General features: G+C 41.1%; 1 protein-coding gene across 1 annotated transcript in view; it reads right to left on the bottom strand.

Moving 5' to 3' along the window:
- The window catches only part of LOC145392113 (lysosomal acid glucosylceramidase-like), a 90,282-nt gene extending 83,829 nt beyond the window's left edge, over positions 1-6,453 (bottom strand). Inside the window, exons 1-2 of the mRNA XM_080266566.1 lie at positions 6,412-6,453; positions 4,046-4,160 (exon numbers count right to left, since the gene is read on the bottom strand). Coding sequence (XP_080122692.1) covers positions 4,046-4,160; positions 6,412-6,453 — 157 coding nt within the window. The remainder of the gene's footprint in view (positions 1-4,045; positions 4,161-6,411) is intronic.
- Between the last annotated feature and the right edge of the window lie 16,292 nt (positions 6,454-22,745).

Below are 22,745 nucleotides of genomic sequence, written 5' to 3'. Positions count from 1 at the left end.
GAGAGAGGAAGAGATCAGTAGGGCAGAAAAAGTGGAAGCAATGAGGAAGATAAAGATGGGAAAGGCCCCAGGAATTGATGGAGTGTGTGGTGAAATGCTGAGGTATGGGGGTGAGATTGTTGTGGAGTGGATATGGAAGTTGTGTAGATTGGCTTGGGAAGAGGGAAGGGTTCCAGAGGACTGGAAATCAGGTATAATTGTTCCTTTATACAAAGGAAAAGGGGAGAGAGAAGTATGTGGTAACCATAGGGGTATTTGCCTTCTTAGTGTGACTGGAAAAATATATGGCAGAATACTCATTGATAGGGTTAGGCATATGACAGAGGAGCTAGTTGGAGAAGAACAAGGGGGATTTAGGAAGGGAAAAGGGTGTGTAGATCAGATATTTGTTCTAAGATGTTTAGTGGAGAAGTATCTAGAGAAGGGAAAGAAAGTGTATGCTGCCTTCAATGACTTGGAGAAAGCTTATGACAGAATAGATAGGCAAGGTATGTGGAATGTATTAAGAATATATGAAGTGGAGGGGAAATTGTTGAGTGCTGTGAAGAGTATGTACGAAGGAGCTAGGGCTACGGTGCGAGCGGATGATGAGGTGAGTTCTTTGATCTCAGTGTGGGACTGAAACAGGGTTGTGTGATGTCTCCATGGCTGTTTAATATATACATGGATGGGGTTGTAAAGGAGGTGCAAGGTAGGGCAGTGGATGTGGGGGTGGCTCTAATGAATGAGGGTGAGATTTTGAAGATTCCGGTGTTGCTGTTTGCTGATGATACAGTATTGTTGAGTGAAGATGAATGGGAGTTGCAAGGTTTGGTGAATGAATTTGGGACAGTGTGTAGGAAGAGGAATCTGAAAGTTGATGTAAACAAGAGTAAAGTTATGGTGCTTGAGAGGAATGAAGTCACAGAATGTATAGTGAGGTTGACTGGTTAGGATATAGAGAATGTGAGTGCATTCAAGTACTTGGGTAGTGTGATGAGTAAGGATGGAACTTTGGGGGATGAAGTGCTTGAAATGGTACAGCAGGGAAGGAAGGTTGTTGGTTCACTGAAAGCAGTGATGAGAAATAGGAAGGTGAGTATGGAAGTTCAGAAGTCACTGCATGATAGTATTGTGATCCCTACCCTGACGTATGGAAGCGAGGCGTGGACCTTGCAAGAGGGGAACAAGTCAAGAGTGAGAGCAGTGGAAATGAGTTACTTGAGAGGAGCATATGGAGTGACATGAAGGGACAGGTTGACGAATGAAGTGAAGGAACGTTGTGGGGTGGATGTGGATGTGGTTGGGAAGATTAGGAGAAATACACTGAGGTAGTTTGGACATGTGGAGAGAATAGAGAATGAAAGACTGACTAAGAGGGTGTATGTAGGTGAGGTGGAGGGAGGGAGAGGGAGAAGTAGACCGAGGATGAGGTGGAGGGATGGAGTTGAGAGGCATATGAGGGAGGAGGCAGTGAGCTGGGAGTCGCTCTGTCACCCACCATTTGACAGTCAAATGGTGGGTGACAGAGCAACTTGGAGGCGTTTTGTCTGCGGCCACCCTTTGCGGGATTAGTGTAGTGCCCGGAAGTGATAATGAGATGTATCTAGTTCATTTTATATGACCAAAAGTTCAGTTAAGTGAGAGAGTGTGGCCTGGGCATGGCTGTTTCCATGCGGACGTTACCAGAACGTAGATTAAGTTACCTAGTTGCTAAGTCACTTTTTTTTCCTACTGTAATTTATTAATATTAAGTCTCTTTATAATATAAAAACTCGAGTGAGATGGGAACATGTGTCTTTGGTTACGTAATCCAGCATAATGTACGCGTGTGCAAAGTGATGTAATGCACGATGGTTTTGATTGTTTTTCGATGTAAGGGTATAAAGAGGGAGGTGCTGTTGAGTAGTTATTATAACTAGAGAATGTCATTTTTTGGGGGTAATCGATTGTAAGGGGAAAGACATCACACTGAGTCTATCACGAGTCTGTAATAATAAAAATGTTAACTTATGTACGCCGTCTTCCCCCCCTCCCCCTTTGCATCACGCAGTTTTGGCGTGTCTCACTCGCTCACTGGCCGTGATAGGTGGCAGATGGTCGGTACTGTCGTCATCCTCCCCCTCCCCTCCAAGGAACTCTGTAATTTGATATTAATGATATCTGATATGTTGAAGCGCGAATAGTGATATCCCACGAGTGATAATAGTGACGAAATTAAGAAACGGACCCAGGGTAGAATCAAAGTGTTGTCGTTCCTCAGGAAGTGTAACGGTGACGCCATTAGCCTTTGAAGAAGCGAGTCCTGCATTCTCGCTCACCTCCCCCACATTTATGAGCTGAATAGTGAGGTATTTCCCATAGTTTTGTGTACTGTACTGTATAGTATTATTTAGTAACTGGAATATGAAATGTTAGTTACTGAGCCTCAGATAAGTGTGTGATTTTTTTTGTGGGCCAAGTATCAGTGCCCTGGAACTGTAACCTGTTAATATGTGTTGAGATGACTTTGCAATTCAGTACTTGTTAGGGCTATGTTGTGAGTTAATGTTCACCTAGTTACTTTGTGAGACATAGTGATATTGATGCAGTGATGATTTTCGTGGTTAGAGTTATTCATGCTTACTGTATTTGTTATAGTACTTTTTCTTCTATGTTATCCTACAATAAGCATTATTTTGAGCAGCCCTATGTGTCTGTAGTGCCATGTGTTATTCTATTATTACTTGAGATGCCGAGTGTTGTAACTTGTGTCTCTTTATTATGAGACCTTCCTGATCATGTGAAGGGATTACTTGCATTGGGGAGAATAGTTATTCATTATACATATTAACTTCTAACGGGTCCAAGTGTGGAGGTCTAAGGACCAATGAGTGAGTCCAAGTCCAGGCGTGGAGGTCGAAGTCCCAGTGAGTGAGTCAAGGTCCCAGTGTGGAAGTTAAGATCGGGAGTGGCAGAGGACTGGACCAGTGAAATTTGTGCTCAGAGGGACGATTATGAAGAAACACATTGGACTGGGACAGAGGAGCTAAGTTTTGTGGATTTGATATTAGGACCATATATTTTCTTTTGAACAACGTGCCAACTGATTCAGGTTTAATCTGTAAAGCAAGTAGCTGGGGAAGATTTCTACCTTTTGGTCTTGTTAATACACATTTCCTCCCACTCGAACTTTATTGTTTGTATAACCCTTGAGAACTGGTGGTATAGAGCTTACCTAGTATTTTATTAATGTGCAACTTAAAAGCATTCTGGGAAACTGCGAAGGTTGGGCTTGGGTTGGCCTAGTTGGAGACTGGCCCCGTCATTTTGGCATGCTACCACTCTTAACTTGGCCACTTGAAATGTAATAAACGCAACCGAAGAGGCCGCTAACGGGAGAAAGTCTCCATCAATCTGAGTTTCCGACCGTTCCAGAACACAGTGGTGATCAATAGTGACTTGTTTTCTGCCCCGTTTGACCATGTAAAAGTCTGGATTGCAGAGGTGACAGTACATTAGGGCGTCGGGCGATAGATAGATCTCTTGGTGGACAACACAGTGTGTTCCATTCACGTCAGTACACACATCAACAAGCTTACTTCATGATAACCGTGCATCCTCAAAAAATCAGAGACATGGTTTATTACATCCTGTACCATAGGAGTAGTACCCAATATTCGACATAATAAGAACTTTTCCTCAGTGGAGCTTCCAAGTACAGATTTTGCACAAACCATGGGCTGTGAACATTGAGCAACATCAGTAATTTCATGAAGTTGGATAGAAAATAAAGGCGAGTTTCTCTGTTGATCACCTGTTCCTTGATATCTCCTATCATCTAATGTATTTGATGCTTTACTTTGTCATATGAAAATGAGATATGCTCCATTTTGTTATAGCTCTCTTCATTCAAAATGAGGGACGTGGTTTCAAGGAGACAAGGTTTGATAAGATTTTCCCTGCTGTATTTTTTTTCTTACAGTCTGTAATGATATGTAATATAATGACTCCACAGAATTGTTTGATTTTTGCTGGAAAGCCCCACCTGCATCAAGTCTTCCATTTTTTAATCCCTCAGGCTTACTTTTGATGTAATCAAGTCCCTTATTCGCATACTCTTGGTGAGCCTTGTTGAAGTGCTCCTTCGATTTTGGTGGCTTAGGGAATTCATTTGTCAGAACTTTCAAGCAGATAATGCACTGAGGGGTTTCAATATTAATATTAAGTAGAAATGTAAATCAATAACTAAATAAAGCATCATTATATCTTCTTTTCATAGATGTTGACATCTTGGCCCCCCAAAACTACAAAAACAAAATCACCAGTCTGGCTTACTGATGATTCAGTGCAAATTATGTCAATACATAGAACAGATACCTGCAAATACAGGCTAAAATGTCATTAACTGGCGACAGAATATCACCCCCAGCGACGCAGTGGTCGCCACAACATCTATGCAACTAAAACAGTGAGCAATCGTCACTCAAGCAGGCAGAGTGTTAGAAATGTCATGCGCTAATTCCTCTTGGAGCTTTTGATGTACGGCTGGTGTGTGTGTGTGTGTGTGTATATATATATATATATATATATATATATATATATACATAGATAGATAGGTAGATAGATAGATAGATAGATATAGATAGATAGATAGATAATGAATGGAAGAAGGAAAAACAAAAGAATAATAATAAGTCCATGTGCCTAAAGGCATCCTCCATTCATAAAATATTTATAACAACTGGATTTATTTTGAAGTGGATTAAATGTTTGTGGGAAACAAGTCCCAGGAAGTGATTTCCAGAGAGTAGCAGTTCTGGAGATAAATGAATTTTGATAAGCAGAGGTTCTGCATTGCGGGGGAGAGAGTATATGAGTTCATGGGCGCTCCCAGCTGCCCGAGTATTTCGGGAGAAAATGTGAAGGGGAGGCACAATTGAAGCCAGTTCGTCAGAGTACATGCGGTAAAAATATCCATAAAATAATGCTTATGAAGCAACATCTCTACGTACCGATAATGGAGTAAAGTCCTGCGTAATGGCAGGATTATCGAGTAATCTAATAGCTTTATTTTGAATTTTGTCCAACTGCCTCAATGCAATCGCTCCACATCCACTCCACAGTGGTGAACAGTATTCGATCTGAGAACGCACATGACTTTTGTATATTGTGGCCATCTGATTCTATATCTGATTCTCTCTCTCTCTCTCTCTCTCTCTCTCTCTCTCTATTTATCTGTTTATCTATCTGTCTACATACATATATTTACAATATATCTGTATCAATATCTACTGTATCTAACTATCTATTAATCTACCTATCTATCTATCTATCTATCTATATCTATATCTATCTAACTATATGCATATTATTTATATCTATGTTTTTCTGTTTATCTATCTATCTATCTATCAATCTATGCATCGGAGACCAATGAAAAACACTTGTATATCACATGTAATCTTAAATTTGGGGGAGGCGGTGGCTGAATCGGTAGAGAGGTGGCCTGCCGTCCTAATGGACCCAGGTTCGAATCCCGGCTGGGGCAGGGAACAGTATATGGATTTGAATTTCATAAACGCAGACTTTACTGATCTAACAGAAGACCCTCCGACATGTAAAAATACCCCTGCTAATACCCATAGACCAGTCCTGTATGAGACAGCCCTAGCATGTATTCAATATGGACGATGGGTGTTAGCGCCGAAGTGGTGACATGTGGAGGACTACTGGGACTTGGGGATAGGCCCTGAAGCCTTTGGCCAGAGTCGGAGATGTAAAAAAAAAAAAAAGAACATTAAACAGCCTGATTTTTAAGATTAAATGCTTAATTTGGTGTAATATTCTATAGTTATGGAAGGGCTTTAGTAATTTAATGTAATAACTGTGATATTTGATAAAAATTATATCTCTCTATCTATTGCCAGAGGCCTTAATCCAATAAGAGGTGGCCACAAACAAAATCGCCTCCATAACGCCCTGTCCTCAACCATTTCACTGCCCTCCCCCCAGCACACACACCCCTCTCTCATATACCTCTCCACTTCATCCCTCCATCTCATACACGGCCTCCCCCTCCCTCTCCCCCCCCCTCCATTTCACTCACATACACTCTCCTTGGTAGTCTCCCGCCCTCCACCTTCTCCACATGTCCAAACCACCTCAGCGTTTTTCTCTTAACGCTTGCTATCACATCCAGATCCAAACCACAACCCTCCTTCCTCATGTGTCAGTCTGTCTCTCCATTAATTCCACATGCTTCTCTCAAATAACTCATTTCCACTGCTCGCACTCGTTACTTGTGCCCTTCCAACAAGGTCTAAACTTCACTCTCATACGCAAGAGTTGGTATCACAATACTATCATGCAGCAACTGTTTTACTTCAGTGTTCAATTCCCTGCTTTTATAACTGCTTAAAACGAACCAGCCACCTTTCTTCCTTGTTGTACCCTTTCAGGCACTTTATCCTTCAAGTTTCCATCCTTAGTCATCGCACTACTTAAGTACTTAAATGCACTCACATTCTCCATTTCCTCATCATCCAACCTCGCTGTACATTCGGTGTCTTCATTTCTCTCGCAGACCATACCTTTACTCTTCCCTACATTCACCTTTAGACTCCTTTTCCTACACACTCTCCCAAACTCATTCACCAAGCCTTGCAGTTCCCCTTCGTCTTCTTAGTAATTTCCACATTCCTTGTCCATCCACTTTGTCATAATATGCTTTCTCCAAATCTATGATGGCCGCATACAACGTCTTCCCCTCCTCTAGAAACTTTTCCACTAAAGACCTAAGGGTGAATATCTGATCTGCACAACCTCTTCCCTTCGAAAAAAAAAAAAAAAAAAAAGTATGATTGCACTCTTTGGAAACGAAGTGCCTCTCTGATTCAATTTCTGTAGGCAATAATTTTATGTGTTATTATGTATAGCTCATCTTGATAGATAAGCTTTGGAATGTTTTACTTTAATGCTTATATGCTCATTGAAACATGAATTGTCACTTGGACATCAAAAACTGTCACTGATCCAGATACGCAAGTTTGCATTTTTTTTTTTTTTTTTTACTCATGGATATAAATTTGTGCTCTGCTAAATCTACAATAGTTTACTTACTTATATTACTTATAATATCAAGTACTAGCATCTTCTTCCTCTCATAACGTTTGTTGTCTCTAATAATAATGTAGGTAAACTTTATTGCCAGATACTCATGATCGTGTTCTTATTCCGAAAAAAAAAAAAAGCAAACTTAACGGAATACAGCCAAATAAACTGATATAGCTCTGTGTGCCACCTTATTTACGGTTAATATGAAGAATTGTTTGCAAAGTCACAACCTTTTATGACGGATTTTACATATCTGGCAGCATTGTTTATTTTTTTTTTATTAATTTGCTCTACAGTCTTTATGAAAATACCGTATCAAAATATTTTTGATGCACATCCCCGCTAGAGTTGCCTTATTACACCTGTGAGGGTAACTACCCACTGGTTGAGAACCCCTGACCTTCTTCTGCTATGCATCCAGTCTTTTGGAGTCCAGTCAGTCAGCTTCTTGCTTCATCAGTTATCCCTTATTCTTGCTACTTGAGCTATCCACCACCATCTCTGTTCTTTTATAACATCTATAATGTCTTTGACTTTAGTCTGTTCTCTCACACACATTTATCTCTTCCTCACTCTTAAAGAAATTCCCAACATTGTCCTTTCCATTGTTCTTTAAGAAAGGAATGGTTCGTTTTCCATTGATTTCGCCAGTTTCCAGGTCAAACACGCGTACGTCATAGCCGGGATTATGCATTCGTTATATACTTTTCGTTTCATACATGCTTGCAAGAAACTTTTCGTGATGGCTCTATCTTTTCCATAACGTTTCCATTTAAATTCAGTGCGTATTCGTATTTTGTCTGCATTGTGCTTCAGTAGTTTAAGTGTTTGTCCCTAGTAACTATTCCTCAGTTTCAAGAGTTTCTTTGTTTACTTTGATGGCGCTCATTGGTATATTTTGTTTAAACTTTAGTTTATCCCGGTTCATCTTTAAACCTACTTTGAGCCTTTATTTTGGTCATTAAACATTTCTTGCAATGTCTCTGCTGTTTCTGGAATTAGGACGGTGCCATCTGCAAATCGTAAATGGTTTAAGTTTTCTGTATCAAAGTTTACTCCATTGTTGTCCCATTATAGGTTTCTGAAACTGTTTTCAATGCATGCTGTAAATAATTTTGGTGATACTGATTCTCCCTAATGCACGCCTTTCTCAACATTATTTTTTTTTTTATGTCCTTAAGTGTCTCAGCTCTTTCAGTTCCCTCTCCGTATATGTTTTCGAGCAGTTTTACAATGTTCTGGGTAACTCCTTGTTCCAGTAATGAATTTATCTTTGCTAAGTGCTCCACTTAGTCGAAAGCCGATTTGTAATCGCAGAACCTAAGCACAATAGTTTATTACATAATGTAGTTTCTCAACTAGCTGATTCATTGTGAATAAGTTATTAGTAGTCAAATGTCCGCATCGGAATCCTGCCTGTTCACGAGATCGGTTTTCATCCAGATATGTTGCTATACTGTTTGTAAGGACGTTGGTGAAGACTCTGCAAATAAATGATAATAATATATTAGTCTGATAGCTACTTCTGAGTCGCCTTTCTCGTACAGTAAAATAACTATTGCATTACACCACGTATTGAGAATTTCTTTTTTATACATTGCGTAAAGTATTGGGTGGGTCGGTTATGAACTTCTGTTCCTGCATACGGCAGTAAATCTGCATTTATTCAATCTTCTCTTAGGGCCTTTCTTTTTTTCATACCTTTAAGAGAGAAGTTTATTTCATCTGGTGTTACCTCTGGTATTTCACTTATGTCAACAGTTCTTGGTACTGTTGTTTCTGATACATACAGTCCTTTGTAAAACTATTCATTTCTCTTTACAGTTATCTCTGCATTTGATGACTTAACTGTTTTGGCCATTCAGTTATATAATTTGTTGTTTTCCTAGTGCCATTTCGCATCGGACCTATTTCAGACTTTTTACCTGTCCCCTCCCCGAAGGGGCACGGGGACGGGTATTGTTTGCACTCAGTTTGTCTGTTTGTTTGTTTATTTGTTTGTTGTTTGATTGTATGTCTGTCTGTTAACAATTTTAAACGAAAATTCTGGTGCGATTTTGACTAAAATTACGGGTATGATGGCCTATGACCTTCCGATCACCTGATTAAATTTAGGGCCTAATTGGGCCAAGGCCCAAGCTGTGTGCCCCCCAACATGTAAAAAAAGAAAAGGGAGGGGAATGGGTAAAAATCGTTTTTTCGCCATAACTCCTTTCATATTCGTCACATCGACATGAAACCAAAACCTAAAGGTGCATCTTTCAAATCTGCATCCTATAACATGTCTCATTATATTAGGAGGGTCACCCCCAAGTTAGCGGTAGGGGGGGTCAATGTCAGGAGAGTCGGGCCTAAAATTTCAAATGGGCATAAAATTGACAATTTTCACCCGATTTACTTCAAATTTGATATGTGACATCTTTGACTAGATATCCTGTTGTGTTTAGCCGTCAGCACTAAAATGACTGCCGGGGACGGGTTTGCTGTGCCTTGGCACCGCTTCTTGTTCCTTTTTTAATGGTGGTCTTTGAAATGGTCCATGTTTATCTTTTCATTTCTTCTCTCTGTCTTTTGCTAATAAGCTTATTTAATTCCGATCCACTTATTTCATCTTTGTTTTTACTTTCATCAACCTTCCTCCTTTCATGAGCGCAAAGGTCGTTTTGGAATATTTATTCTTTTTTGGTTATATTAGCTTTCCCTGCTAGCTTCACTGACTCCCTTAACTTTTGTTAGTTGATTGCTCAAATCATCAATGTTGCATTCAGTATAACTTTGAACCTGAAATCTGTTCTTTATTTCAAACTGAAGGGGAGCTTTGTTTTCATTTACTTCTAGTGGGTATACATTTATATTTTTCAATTAGCATCTTTCTTTCACATATCAAATTGAATCTGACTATATAACCCACTATTTTATGATCAAAGGTGATGGCTGAATCGGCAGAGAGGCGGCCTGCAGTCCTGATGGACCCAGGTTCGAATCCCGGTTGGGGCAGGGAACAGTTTAAAGATCTGAATTTCATAAAAGCAGACTTTCCTGATCTACCAGATGACCCGCCGACATGTTAGAAAAGTACCCCCGCTAATACCAATACACCAGCCCTGTATGAGACAGCCCTAGCATGTATTCAATATGGACGGTGGGTGTTAGCGCCGAAGTGGTGACATGTGGAGGTGTAGGAGGACTACTGGGTCTTGGGATAGGCTACGGCCCCCGAGATACAGGCCCTGACGCCTTTGCCCAGAATCGGACACATAAAAAAAATAAAAAGAAGTTATTATATTAACTTTGTTCATAACTGTACCATGAGCGATCATGTTCGTATCTGATATTATGATAGCGAATTCATTCTTTGTTTCTTCGTATAGGCTTCTCCACATTCATTTTTCCCCGTTCTTCAATGGAAGAATATGTTCAGTATTCTCAAGTTACTCATCTGAGCAAAATTTACCATAATTTCACTTCTGTCATTCATCTTTACTACCCCGAATATTCCCATAAATACTTCTGTTTTTTCGATTTGTCAACTTTTGCAACGAAATCTCCCATGAATGTTCTATATGTGGTATTATCTACTTCCTTGATCTGAGAGATGTCACCATTGAATGTTTATAACTTCTTCATACGTACTTTGAGAAGTGGGTGCATTACTTTTAGGGTGTATCTTTTTTCATATCCTAATAACAATCCATTCTAGCCTCAATAGCGTAGTTTATCGTAGTTAGTACGTTATTACCACTTACCGCTAATCTCAGTGACGAAATTTATCGTTGTATAAACTATTAAGGAGTGTTTTGATTATACTGTAGTTAGGTTCGTTCTTACCGCTCGCCACCAGTCTCGAAGAAAGTAGTTTGTCGTAGTTTACCTCTGTTCACCACTGCTGTCAATATCGATGAACGTATAAACTAATATTGATGAGCGTAGTTTATCGTTGTATAAACTCGTAAGGCCTGGTTTGACTGTGGTTCGTTTTCTCCACTCGCCACCAATGTCGATAGCGCAGTCGTAGTTTTTTTTTTTTTTTTTTTTTGTGTCCGACTCTGGGCAAAGGCTTCAGGGCCTATATCTCAGGGGCAGTAGCCTATCCCAAGGCCCAGTAGTCCTCCTACACCTCCACATGTCACCACTTCGGCGCTAACACCCACCGTCGATACTGAATACATGCTAGGGCTGTCTCATACAGGACTGGTGTATTGGTATTAGCGGGGGTATTTTTACATGTCGGCGGTCATCTGGTAGATCAGGAAAGTCTGCCTTTTATGAAATTCAAATCCTTAAACTGTTCCCTGCCTCAGCCGGGATTCGAACCTGGGTCCATCAGGACTGCAGGCCGCCTCTCTACCGATTCAGCCACGCTTGTAGGAAGATAGGGTGGTCGGTTGTAGATCGTTGGATCAATGCCAGAATAAAGTCGTGAGACGTTGTGTGGCTCGAACTTGTCGCTGCTTAGTAAAATGATGTGTCGTCAGCTAGAGTGAATAGGTAGGTCTCTCTCTCTCTCTCTCTCTCTCTCTCTCTCTCTCTCTCACCTTCCTCCTCTGCGTATCATTAGTGAGGTAGGTTACAGAGCAACTCTGGGGTTACAGAGTTTATTGTACAGTTATTTCGAATAGTGATTTACAGCGTAACGTGGCGTGACGGCAAAGTCTCCTATCTGACCCTCGTGTTAATGAGACTTCTCTTCAACCCCTTCTGATCTCTAGGGATTCTCTCAGACATTATATACAGCTTGGAGAGGATGTGTGGTGTGATGTAGTGTTTGGTAGATTTCCATTCACGTGGACTAACTGGCTAGAGCTGGTTACTCCAAGTGTTTGAATACGTAATGAAATTCTTGGTCGTCTTGACTAAGAGATTGTTTGAGATACATCATAAGTTAAGGATTCTTGATGGTCTGGGACAACAAGATTGTGGATAGACATTATGTGGATTGACATTCCTAGTGAGAAGCTGTGTATGTCTCCAGCAGACACTACATCCTGTAGAACGTGTTATAAGATATATACTAGTGCCTATATAACGTCCACGTATCGCTTGTTCACGCTCACTGTCATATCAAGGACAGTAAATATTGCCATACCATATTAATGCATACTATATACATATTACAATCAGTTTGTAACCTAATTAAGTGATATACATAATACTGTAAAAGTAACATAATTGTATGAATATTGTACAATTGCAGTTACATCGTGTTAATGATATTGTAGTTACATCATTTAATGCAACTGTTGCGCAAGTGTGACTATAACATAACATTGTGTTAATGCACGTGTTATATAATTGTGTTTGCCATTAAATTGTAGTTACATCTTCTCAATGCAACTGTTACATAATTGTGTTGGACATAAAACTGTACAGTAGTTACATCTTGTTAATGCAACTGTTATATAATTGTGTATATTATAAAACTGTAGTTACATAACTGTGTATGCCATAAAACTGTAGTTATACCTTATTAATGCAGCTGTTACATAATTGTGTTGGCCATGAAATTGTAGTTACATCTTGTTAATGCAACTGTTACATAATGTGGTTGTAACACTAGTCTGTCAGACACTAATTAATATGATAATGATCCCTGCAAGATATGTATTAATTAGAAATCCTACAGCATTAACTCTTTCATTCTGCCTTCGACTGTAGTAAAATACGTGGTTGCTATCTTGGAGCTGAATTAATTTTTCTTCTTTTCTATGGATCTCACTCAGACCTGTAACATCCCAACTAATATTTTTTAATTCAGTCATTAGGGTAATACGTTTTTATTTTTCTGTGAGATTTCATACATTGTACGTGTAGACTGTCATGCACTGCAATTTGTTTAATGTCTTTGACTCTGATTTGCCGAGACAGTGCCTACTTAGTTTCGGTGGCACACTGCCCACAAGCACAGGTGGAAATTCGGTTGGACTTTTAGTAGATGATGATCCAATAGGAATGCTCGAATATTCGTTAGCAGTAGAATTGATGTCTGGGTGGGTGGATTTGTGGTAAAATAATCTCACCTCCCTGCAACATGTAATGTAATTTTTGTGCCACTTTAGTCAGTATATTCGGTGGAGTCCTATACATCTGTAGGCGGTCCCCTACGGGGTCCATGCCATCTACGAGAGTATGAGGTATTCCCCTATGGGGATAAGTCAGATAGCAGTGGGACCCTGCCACTGGTATATTATATATATATATATATATATCACTTCTGTGTCATTGTTTATATAAGACTGATCTAGACCAAGTGTGGCTCAAGTTAGTCCTAGCCAAGAACTGCAAGAGAAAAATGCGCGTCACCTGAGGTTCGAGATAGCAACACTTCCCCATTCACTCCTCCCCCCGCTTTTGTGACTCGGAATGCTGAGGAATGCCACGACTACAATGACCCCAGCAACGCCCCCCAGGTGGCTGCACTTAGGAACAAGGAAATAGCTTGACTTTGGGACTGACTTGGGAGGATTTGACAGGCCGAGCAGGGTGGAGAGAAGGGACGAAGGAAGGGGAGAAATTTTTCACGCACGATAGGGGAGATTCCACTGACCTGACGTCTGGAGCAGAGGGGCGGATGGGTGATAAAGAAGAAGATTAAAGCGACTTTGGAGACAAATCTGAAGAATAGCGGATGACAGGAGGCTAGGCACGACAAAATCGATGGATACAGTGGGGTAGGATGTATAAAGAACAACTGGAGGGAAGGGCAAAAATGAGAAGGGGGGGGGAGATGTAATTCAGATGAAAGGAGAATGAAAACAGGGGAAATTCTAAGGGAAAGAGTCTACAGAAATTGTGTGGGAGGGGGAGGGGGATAGGAGTGGATATGAAGGGAGAGGGGAAGCAGTTAATATACTGGTAGGGAAAAAGAAAGGAGGGAGAGAGGCAATGGATCAATACGGAAGGGGGAAGAGGATTTATTGGAAGGGAGGAAGTGGGTCTATATGGAGATAGGGAGAGAAGGAGGGAGTAGATTTATAATGAGGGAGAAGGATGGAAGGGCTATATCGGGAGGGAGTTAGGAAGTAGATATTCATGGAAGCAAAAAGAGAGTGAAATGAGCTAAAATGACAAAGGGAGGAAATGGAACGATGGGAAGGGAAAGAAGGAAAAATGCATCTATCACGAAGGAAGAAAGGATTATGGGAAGGAACGGGTCGACCTAGAGAGAGAGAGAGGGAGTGGATCTACTGAGAATGAGTGGATATGTAGGGATGGAAAGGATCATCCGAGAGAGAAGGAGGGAGGGAGCGAGTGAGGGAGGGAGGAAGTGGATCCGTACCTGGAAAGCAGCGATGAAGTGAATGTATCATAAGGGAGAGAATGCACCTGAAGAGAGAGAGCGTGGGAGGGAATGTGTCAGAATGATTCATGACTATAAGGGTTCAATATTGGATCTTTGTTCTAAAAGGGTATAATTTAGTTTCTCTGGTTTGTTTCATTAAAACTTAGGTTAGTTGTAGTTCACTGGTAATGAGGCTGTTCGGAGCACGGAAGTAAATTATACGTTATTGTGGATCTTTCAAATTTAGTATGTTTATGTATACTTATTTTGTATTTTGTAATTTTCGGAGTGTGATTAGTTATTATGAATTGTATGATACTGCTTCAATTTCTCCATTGTACGAATCAAGGGAAGTGAGGTGGTGACTGTGAGCTGGGGTGTGGGCAGTTGATCAGCAGCACTGGTATGGAAAGGATATAGCAGCTCTTCACGTGAAGTGTGCCCTCGACTCGCGACTTTCCCTCCCCGCTGTGACACTTGTGAGCCTATGAAGGGTGAGGATGGAAACTCCTGCATACTGAGGAAGCTCTAAACTCTGTCCACACTGCCCTCTTGGTCTACAGAAGGTGTTAGTATAGAAACACCTGCGGACATGCTACCTGCTTCTCGGTCACCACCCTCTTGATGGTCTGTTCTCAGTAAGGTTGTTATCTGTCACCAGTAATGTGAAGCAGTGTTCCTAAGGTTACTTCACTTGTAGTTTACTTTCTTATACTTAGGATTAAGTTAGGATTAAGTTATAATTTTGTGAATAAATTATATTCTCCAATTTACATTTTCCTAGCCCCAGTGTACAAATGAATTATGGGTCATTTCCAACTATGTGAGTAGTAGTAATAGTGAAACTCTGGAATCATGGTAGTCTTCTTTCACATATGAGACTGTTTCCGTAACTTGGCCATGACAGAATGGATGTGTAGTGAGGGAGAGGATGGACCTGAAAGGGAGCGAGGGAGGGAATGGAAATATAGTGAAGGAGAGAAAGGACGTGAAGGAAGGGAGAGAGGAAGTGGATGCACTGTGAGGGAGAGAGTGGACCAAGAGGGAAGGGGCGTGTATCAATAGGGAGAGAGGGAGTGGATATGAGGGAGGAAGGGAGGGAGTATATATGGAAGGGGAGAGAGAGATAGTAGATCTAGTACGGAGAGCGAAGGAGGGAGTTCCACAATAGGAGGGAGGGAGGGAGTTGATCTACAGGGAGGGGTTAAATGGTTGGTTTTACGTGGAAGGAGGGACAGGAAGAGAGGGGACACAGTGGCTCAACAGCGAAAGGAATGTATGTGTAAGGGAAGGATGATTTGGATATAAAGAGGGAGAGGGAGTGGTCCAGTGGTGTGGGAGAAAGGAAGTTAGCGGATGTTTAGAGGGAAAGAATGGATCTATTTGGAAGAAGGAAAAAGTAAATCAAGGGATTTAGAGCAAGTGATATGAAGAAGAAAGGGGAAGGAAAGGATGTATAGAGAGAGAATAGAAAAAAAAGGCGGCAGTGGTGTGCAAATATATGGAGGGAGGGAGTGGATACGTAGAAGATGCAGAAGACAGGGAGGGAGTGCATATGTGTAACAGAAGAAGATGCAGAAAAAAAGAGTAAGATGGAGAAAGGTGATCCGCTGTGGCGACTGCTAACGGGATAGCGGAAAGAAGATCAAGAAGAAAGGAGTGAGGAGAAGGAGTGAGTATGAAAGACGGGAGGAGAGTGTTAAGGGAGGAAAGGAGTGTATCTTAGGGAGGGGAGGAAGTGAATATGATGGGAAGGGTGAGGGGATACATATGGAAGGAGAGAGTGAATTCTGTGGGGATAGGGAGTGGATTTATAGGAGGAAGGTGGTGGATGTGAGGAGAGATAGAGAGGAAGTGGATATGGAAGGAAGAAGGAAGTGCCATCATGGGAGAGAAGATGTGAATATGAAGGGAAAGGGGGATTGGATATGATGGGAGGGAGAGTGTGAATTTGAAGGGAGAAAGGGAGTGGATCTATAGGAGGGTGGGTTGGATATGAAGGGAGGGAGAGAGGGAGTAGATCTAGAGAGGACGGAGGAAAGGAATGGATCTAAAGGGAAAGGGTACACAGAAGTTCATGGGAATGACAATGTTGTATGCCAGCTGTACTACAATTAGGTTACCTGCCAGGATAAAATCAATTGCACTAAATATATTACCAATGCGTGCGAGAATATAGTTGAGAAAAAGAGGACTCTCCCTGTCCACCACTCTCCACGCCTTAATGTCCGGCAGGAAGGAAATGAGGTAAAATTGTTATTGGAAAGACCAAAATAATATTGAAGTTTCATTGAGAGGCTGTCTCGAATCTGGAGCTGTGGAAGAAAGGTCGCCCACAAAATTGTATAGCAATTAATCAATAATTTTTTAAGCATCTATGTACGTATTAATCTTAATGTAAATAACTCACCTGGCTTTTGGTGCCACAACAGTACTGGTACTGATACTGACTGTCTCTGACAAGAGGGTCATGTGATAATTGTAGTGCCTGTTCGTTGCACAGTTTCGACGATATCTTTGCCTGTAATAAGCAGGACCAGTACCTCACACAACATTCCAAATGTTGATATAATTAGCGTTTTGTTTTTGATGTTTGAAATAAAGGATAGCATCTTATTAGCAATACTGAAATTACAACTATGTATCTAAGTATGTATTAGAAGCTGTAACTTCAGTGAGATTCCCGCTTTGGATCAAAATTCGTTCATTGTGTTTGGGTCTGTGGAAAAATTATTCGACTCTTGTGCAGCTTAACCAGTGGTCAAAGGTCATGATTCACGGCCATAATTCAGTGCGTGGCATTGTCTTACGAATAACTGATTCCGCCTGGATCAAAGTTAGCTCATATACTGAGTGTGGATTTAGGAAAAATAGTTTTGATGCTGGGTAGTTCTGTATACGATCAAGATCAATGGCCGGAGATCAAAGTCAAAGTTCGGGGTGTGGGTGTATTTTACGAATACCTGATCCGATTTGGGACGAAGCTAATCGATTTTGGTGTATATCAGTCAAAAATCAAAGTCACGGATCATGGTCAAAGTCCTGAACCAGCAATACGGTGTTCTCAGAATAAGCTCTCTAGCTAACTTTGCAGTTTAGTGCTTAACTCTGTTTATGGTCTTTCAGGATGTTAATTATCATAATTTCTAGAATCCTTCTAACCTTTTCTCCCACAATTGGTGCTCTGTGCATTCAGTACTCTTATTTAATGCACATATCATCAAAGCGTATTCATGTACCTTTATGTGTATGAAATTTTTCATCTCATTTTATTAACATCCAAATAATTTTGAATGGAATTTGAGTCGTTTTATTAAATTACTTTAACACTAATTTTCCTTTCTTTTGAAATGCTAGCTACATCTCACCCGAGACCAATTTCTAGATCGTTGATAAAATAGTGAAACAAATTGATCGGAGGACTGATCCCAGTAATACCTCACTAATTGCTTGTTGCTGGTAAAAAGGTACTACTTTTTGCTTTCGATTATTTAGCAAGTCACCGATTCAAGAGCATAATTCTCTAGACCTGGGATTGCCAACTTGTTGCTCGCACGATTCACAGATTTAGATACTTCATGTTTATATCAGTAGTAGTAGTGAACTTGAATAAGTTTAGGATACATGTAACTGTGTATCATTAACTGATTATCAGGTCAAAAAACATTTTTTTTTTTTTTTTGTGGTGCCGACAATCAGCTGATCATCGTAGTGGTTTCTGTCAGATTATATTTGTGGAGGTCCAAGCACAGAGTCTGTATACATACAGTATATGATGGTGAATCTGCTTGTGACAATACACTGTTCGTGCTGAGCTGATGATTCGATTCTTCACAGGCTGTTGAATTTGGTGATTGCCGGGCAGATCTTAGCTATTACAAGTTTAGCAGGCTGCTTGGCAGGACTGAGTTCTATGGCGAATTCATCCTGTGGTATTCGTGAAACTCTGGATTTATAAGAGTGATGATTTAACTCTTCAGTAAGTGAACACCTTACTCATAGACAGTTTAATTATGGAGCAAAATAAATCCAGCAAATTCAGGACTGAGAGGTTTCTATTTAACAATTTGTTAAGTTTTTAATTTAAAAAAAAAAGTAAATCAAAGAAAGTTATGGTGGTTTAAAACGGATGGGAAATTGAGTGTTTCGTTGTGGAAGATGCTGATAGGAGTTGTATAGTATGTTTACTATATTGTTTTCTTTTCTCAGGCTTACATCGAGATAATTCTGAGAGACATAAGAAAACTTATCACTCGTCATGTAGGCTACTCATCAGTACATTTCAGAATTTTGAAGCTCATTCCTTTAAAGTATGTGGCTTGAAACTAATACAGAAGAGAAATCACACACAGATCACAAAGCAACAGGTAGAAGAAACACGCATTAATTATTATATCTTACTGGATATCTAATTCTAGCTAAGCATTCAAAACCATTTTGTGAATGAATTTGTAAAGAAAATTCTCTTGTATTGCCTGTTATTTAGTGTTTCATTTTTCTGGTCTGATTACTTCATATATATATATATGTATATAAACACTGGGTCTCTCTAGATTATCCGGAAAAAGTTGGGTGCTCTTCATGATTAAAAGGCTGGGAACCTCGGTTTTAGTAAGATTTCCAATCCATCGTTAATTAGGATTTCAAGCCCTTTGCTACCTTCAACTTAGGAACGACTTTTCGAAGCGGAGAAGTTAGACTATCTATCTATCTATTGCCAGACGCCTCAATCCCGTTTGGGGTGGCCACAAACAAATCGCCTCCAAGTCGCCCTGTCCCCCGCCATTTCACTGCCCTGCTCCCAACTCACACCCGCCTCTCTCATATACCTCTCCACCCCATCCCTCCATCTCATCCTCGGCCTCCCCCTCCCTCTTCCTCCCTCCACCTCACTCACATACACTCTCTTCGTCAGTCTTTCACCCTCCATCCTCTCCACATGGCCAAACCACCTCAGTGTGTTCCTCATAACGCTTCCTATCACATCCACATCCACACCACAACGCTCCTTTATATCTTCATTCGTCAGCCTGTCTCTCCACGTGACTCCACAGGCTCCTCTTAAATAACTCATTTCCACTGCTCTCACTCTTGACTTGTGTCCTTCCAACAATGTCCAAGCTTCACTTTCGGAAGAAGTTAGACGCAGCTTTTAATAAATTTTTTCTTAACAGAGACCATTCCTAACTAGAGTAAAATCGCCTAGTGATAGCAAGAATAAAAAGAAAATTGGGGGGGGAGGACTGATTCAAGGTGACATCGGACAATATTTCTGCTTCCTTGCTATATATTTTAAAGTACTGTAGATTCAGTAAGTTAGTGAGGCACAGTTTACAATTATGGAACTCGTGCTGCTTGATTATTGTCGTCCAGGAATAACATAATTCTGTTTCTGACATTGTATAATAATCTGCCGTACTGTTCGACCGAAAGAAGTGAGCAAGACAACTAATGCATGTGCAGTAAAATGGTAGAACACAGCACCAGAACTGTGTTATTTCAGAGACTATCAAAGCAACAGGGGATCTATCCATATCATTGTAAAGCTTATGAAAAAAAATTCAGGTGTTACTTAACTGACTTTTCCCATAATTCGCGACATTAATGATGAAAGAAGCCAAAAATCACCAGTTTCAGCACTAAAACTGAGTTATCAGTATTTATTATGACCACAGCGGACCTCAGCACACCATTGGAAAGCTTAAGGAAGGCAGGTATTACTTACATAGCTTTACTCAGAATTCGCCACCAGTCTGCTGAACATATCCAAAGAACGCCAAATTTAGCATGAAACTGGGTTATTTCTGAAATCATAAAACCTACAGGGGACCTATGCACATCGCTGGAAAGTTAAAATAAAGTTTTTAACCGTCTTGCTCAAAAACGTTCCACACTTTCAAGAATGGATGACTATAATTTCATCTTGAGGCTAAACAGGCTGACATTTATTGGCAGTTTCTTATGACTTTCATGATATAATTATGTAAATGGTAAGTGTATATTCACGGATTATTTACTCGACGTTCAGTTGACCCTTTTAGTCCGCCTCTATATTTTTTAGTCCAATTTTGTTCCTAAACTAATAGACATTCGGTGGTGAAGGAGGTAACGAAGGGAACACCAAACCTTGCCAATCGAAGCAGTTTCCATTAAGTCGTATAAATCGTCTGGAGATGACAAAAATATAATGCAATAGATGTCCTCGAACAAAATGTATAAATGATAGCTCTGTACAGTGATTATGATTAACAGAGGACAAACTGTGAGCAATATCCACGCAACACCCAAGAGCATATCTCGCCTGGACTGGTTGACCTATAAATGCCGATATTCTCAAGCTATGGCCTGAAGAGAGGGGGGGGGGGCAGGAGAAGGAGGAGACCTGGAGAGAGGGGTAGGAAACGGAGTGGATGAGGAGGGAAAGGGAAGACGGAGTGGTATTAAAAGAGGGAAGACGAAAGGAAGAGACAACCCATAAAAAAAAAAGACGGGAAAAGAAAGGGAGAAAGCTCATAGAAGAGAAGGGGAGCGGAGAGGAAGAGTGTCATATGAAAGATAAACTGGAAAAAGGCAGAGAGAGAGAGAGAGAGAGAGAGAGAGAGAGAGAGAGAGAGAGAGAGAGAGAGAGAGTATGCAGTAAGAGCTCGGTTGAAAATGAGACGAGAGGGTGGAGGGACGAAAGAGAGGGAAAGTAAGAATGGACTAGAGAAACAAGTTGAAAGGGGAAGGGGGAGCGAATAAGAAAGAGTGAGGGAAGAGAGGTGAGGGCGGAAGGAGAAAGGAGGAGAGGAGACTCTGGAAATACGAGAGAGTCGAGGAGAGGAAACGAGAGAGAGAAAATGAAGGAAGGAAGGACTAAGTGAGAGAGGGAGAGAGGGAGGAAGGTAGGGCTAAGTGAGAGAGGGAGAGCGGAGAGACGAGGGGTAAAGAGGGAGGAAAAGGAAAGAGAGGGGTCTGACAAGTGGGATAATGGTGGTGGGTGAAAAAAAAAAAAAAGCTAGATTGATCGATAGAGAAAGAGAGAGAGAGAGAGGAGGGGGGGGAGGAATGGCAGGGGCAAGATGGGGCAGCTTTAATGGGCGGAAGGGAGGAGGAACTAAGAAGAGAGAGGAAAGGAAAGGAGATGGAGCCTTGGAGTAGGGGATTGGTGGGAGAGGAGGGATGGGGGTGCGGATAGAGGAAAGACGTGAGTGAGAAAGAGAAAAGAGATAGGAGAGAGGGGTGGGGTAGGCATAGATTGAGTAGGGAGAGTAAGAGAGGACTGGATATAAAAGGGAGGAGGGAGGGGGATATGGAGAAAGAGGTATATGGGGAAGAGAGGATAGGAGAGACAGGAATAAATCAGAGTGGCATTACCAGAAAGGAAGCAGGGAGAGGAGGAGGAGGAGATGATATGAAATGCGTTGAGAAGAATAATGGACAAATTGAAGGGGAAGAAGTGTGTTAAGAAAGTAAAGGAGATAGGGCTGCGGAGATGGGGGAGGGGGTAGGGCTATGGAAAAGAGTAGGGAAGGGAACCAGAGAGTATGAGAATGTGGAGGAAAGGATAGGAGAGGAGAGGTAAGGGAAGAGGGGAAGCGGGGGAAAGATTTATGGGGTGAGGGGAGAGGACAAGGAAAACAAAGAGCAAGAGATCCCCCAGTCCTTTTTGAGGTTGCTTGTAACAAACTTAACAATTATATCTATTTTGTGAGTGTGAGGGAAGAGAGGTGGAAAGGGAACCGATATGGAAAATGAGTAAGGAGAACGTAAGAAAGAAAGAATGGAGGGAAGAGGGCTGAGAGATGTTCTGGTATGATGGGAAGGAGAGGAAAAGTTTAACTGATGATACGGATAAAGGAAAGAGAAAAAATAATAAAAGAAAGAGAAGGAGGGAAGAAAAGCAGGATATAAAGGGAGTAAAAAGTAGGAGAGAGTGGACAAGGAGGGAGGGGGAGGGAAGGGAAATAAATAAGAGGGAAAGGTTAAGGAAATGTGTGAGAACTGTATGGAAACAAGAGAGACGAGATGGGAAGGAAGAAGAAGAGGGGAGGGAAAGAGTGCTCGCAGATAATGAACGGAGATGAGAAAACGGGTTAGATAAGAAAAGAGTAGAGAGGAGGGAAGAGATTATGAAGAGACGGAGTAAATAAAATTATTAAGAAGGAGAAAAGGAAGAGAGGGAATAAGAACGGGAAGAGAGATAGGAGCAACGATAGAGAGCAACGAAGAGAGGAGGAGGAGCAGAAAGAAAGGAAGGGAGGGTGACGACAGGAGACAGAGGGGAGGAGATGAGACAAGGGGGGGGGGAAGGGAGTGGAGGGGAGATGAGAAACTTAGGCCGCAGTGAAGACTCTCTCTCTCTCTCTCTCTCTCTCTCTCTCTCTCTCTCTCTCTCTCTCTCTCTCTCTCT

This window comes from Coenobita brevimanus, chromosome 21, assembly GCF_032717465.1.
Source record: "Coenobita brevimanus isolate Jiangsu-jjx chromosome 21, ASM3271746v2, whole genome shotgun sequence".
In the NCBI taxonomy this organism is placed as follows: domain Eukaryota; kingdom Metazoa; phylum Arthropoda; class Malacostraca; order Decapoda; family Coenobitidae; genus Coenobita; species Coenobita brevimanus.
Note: the sequence above shows the minus strand (reverse complement) of the source record. Positions and strands in the feature narration are given on the sequence as shown.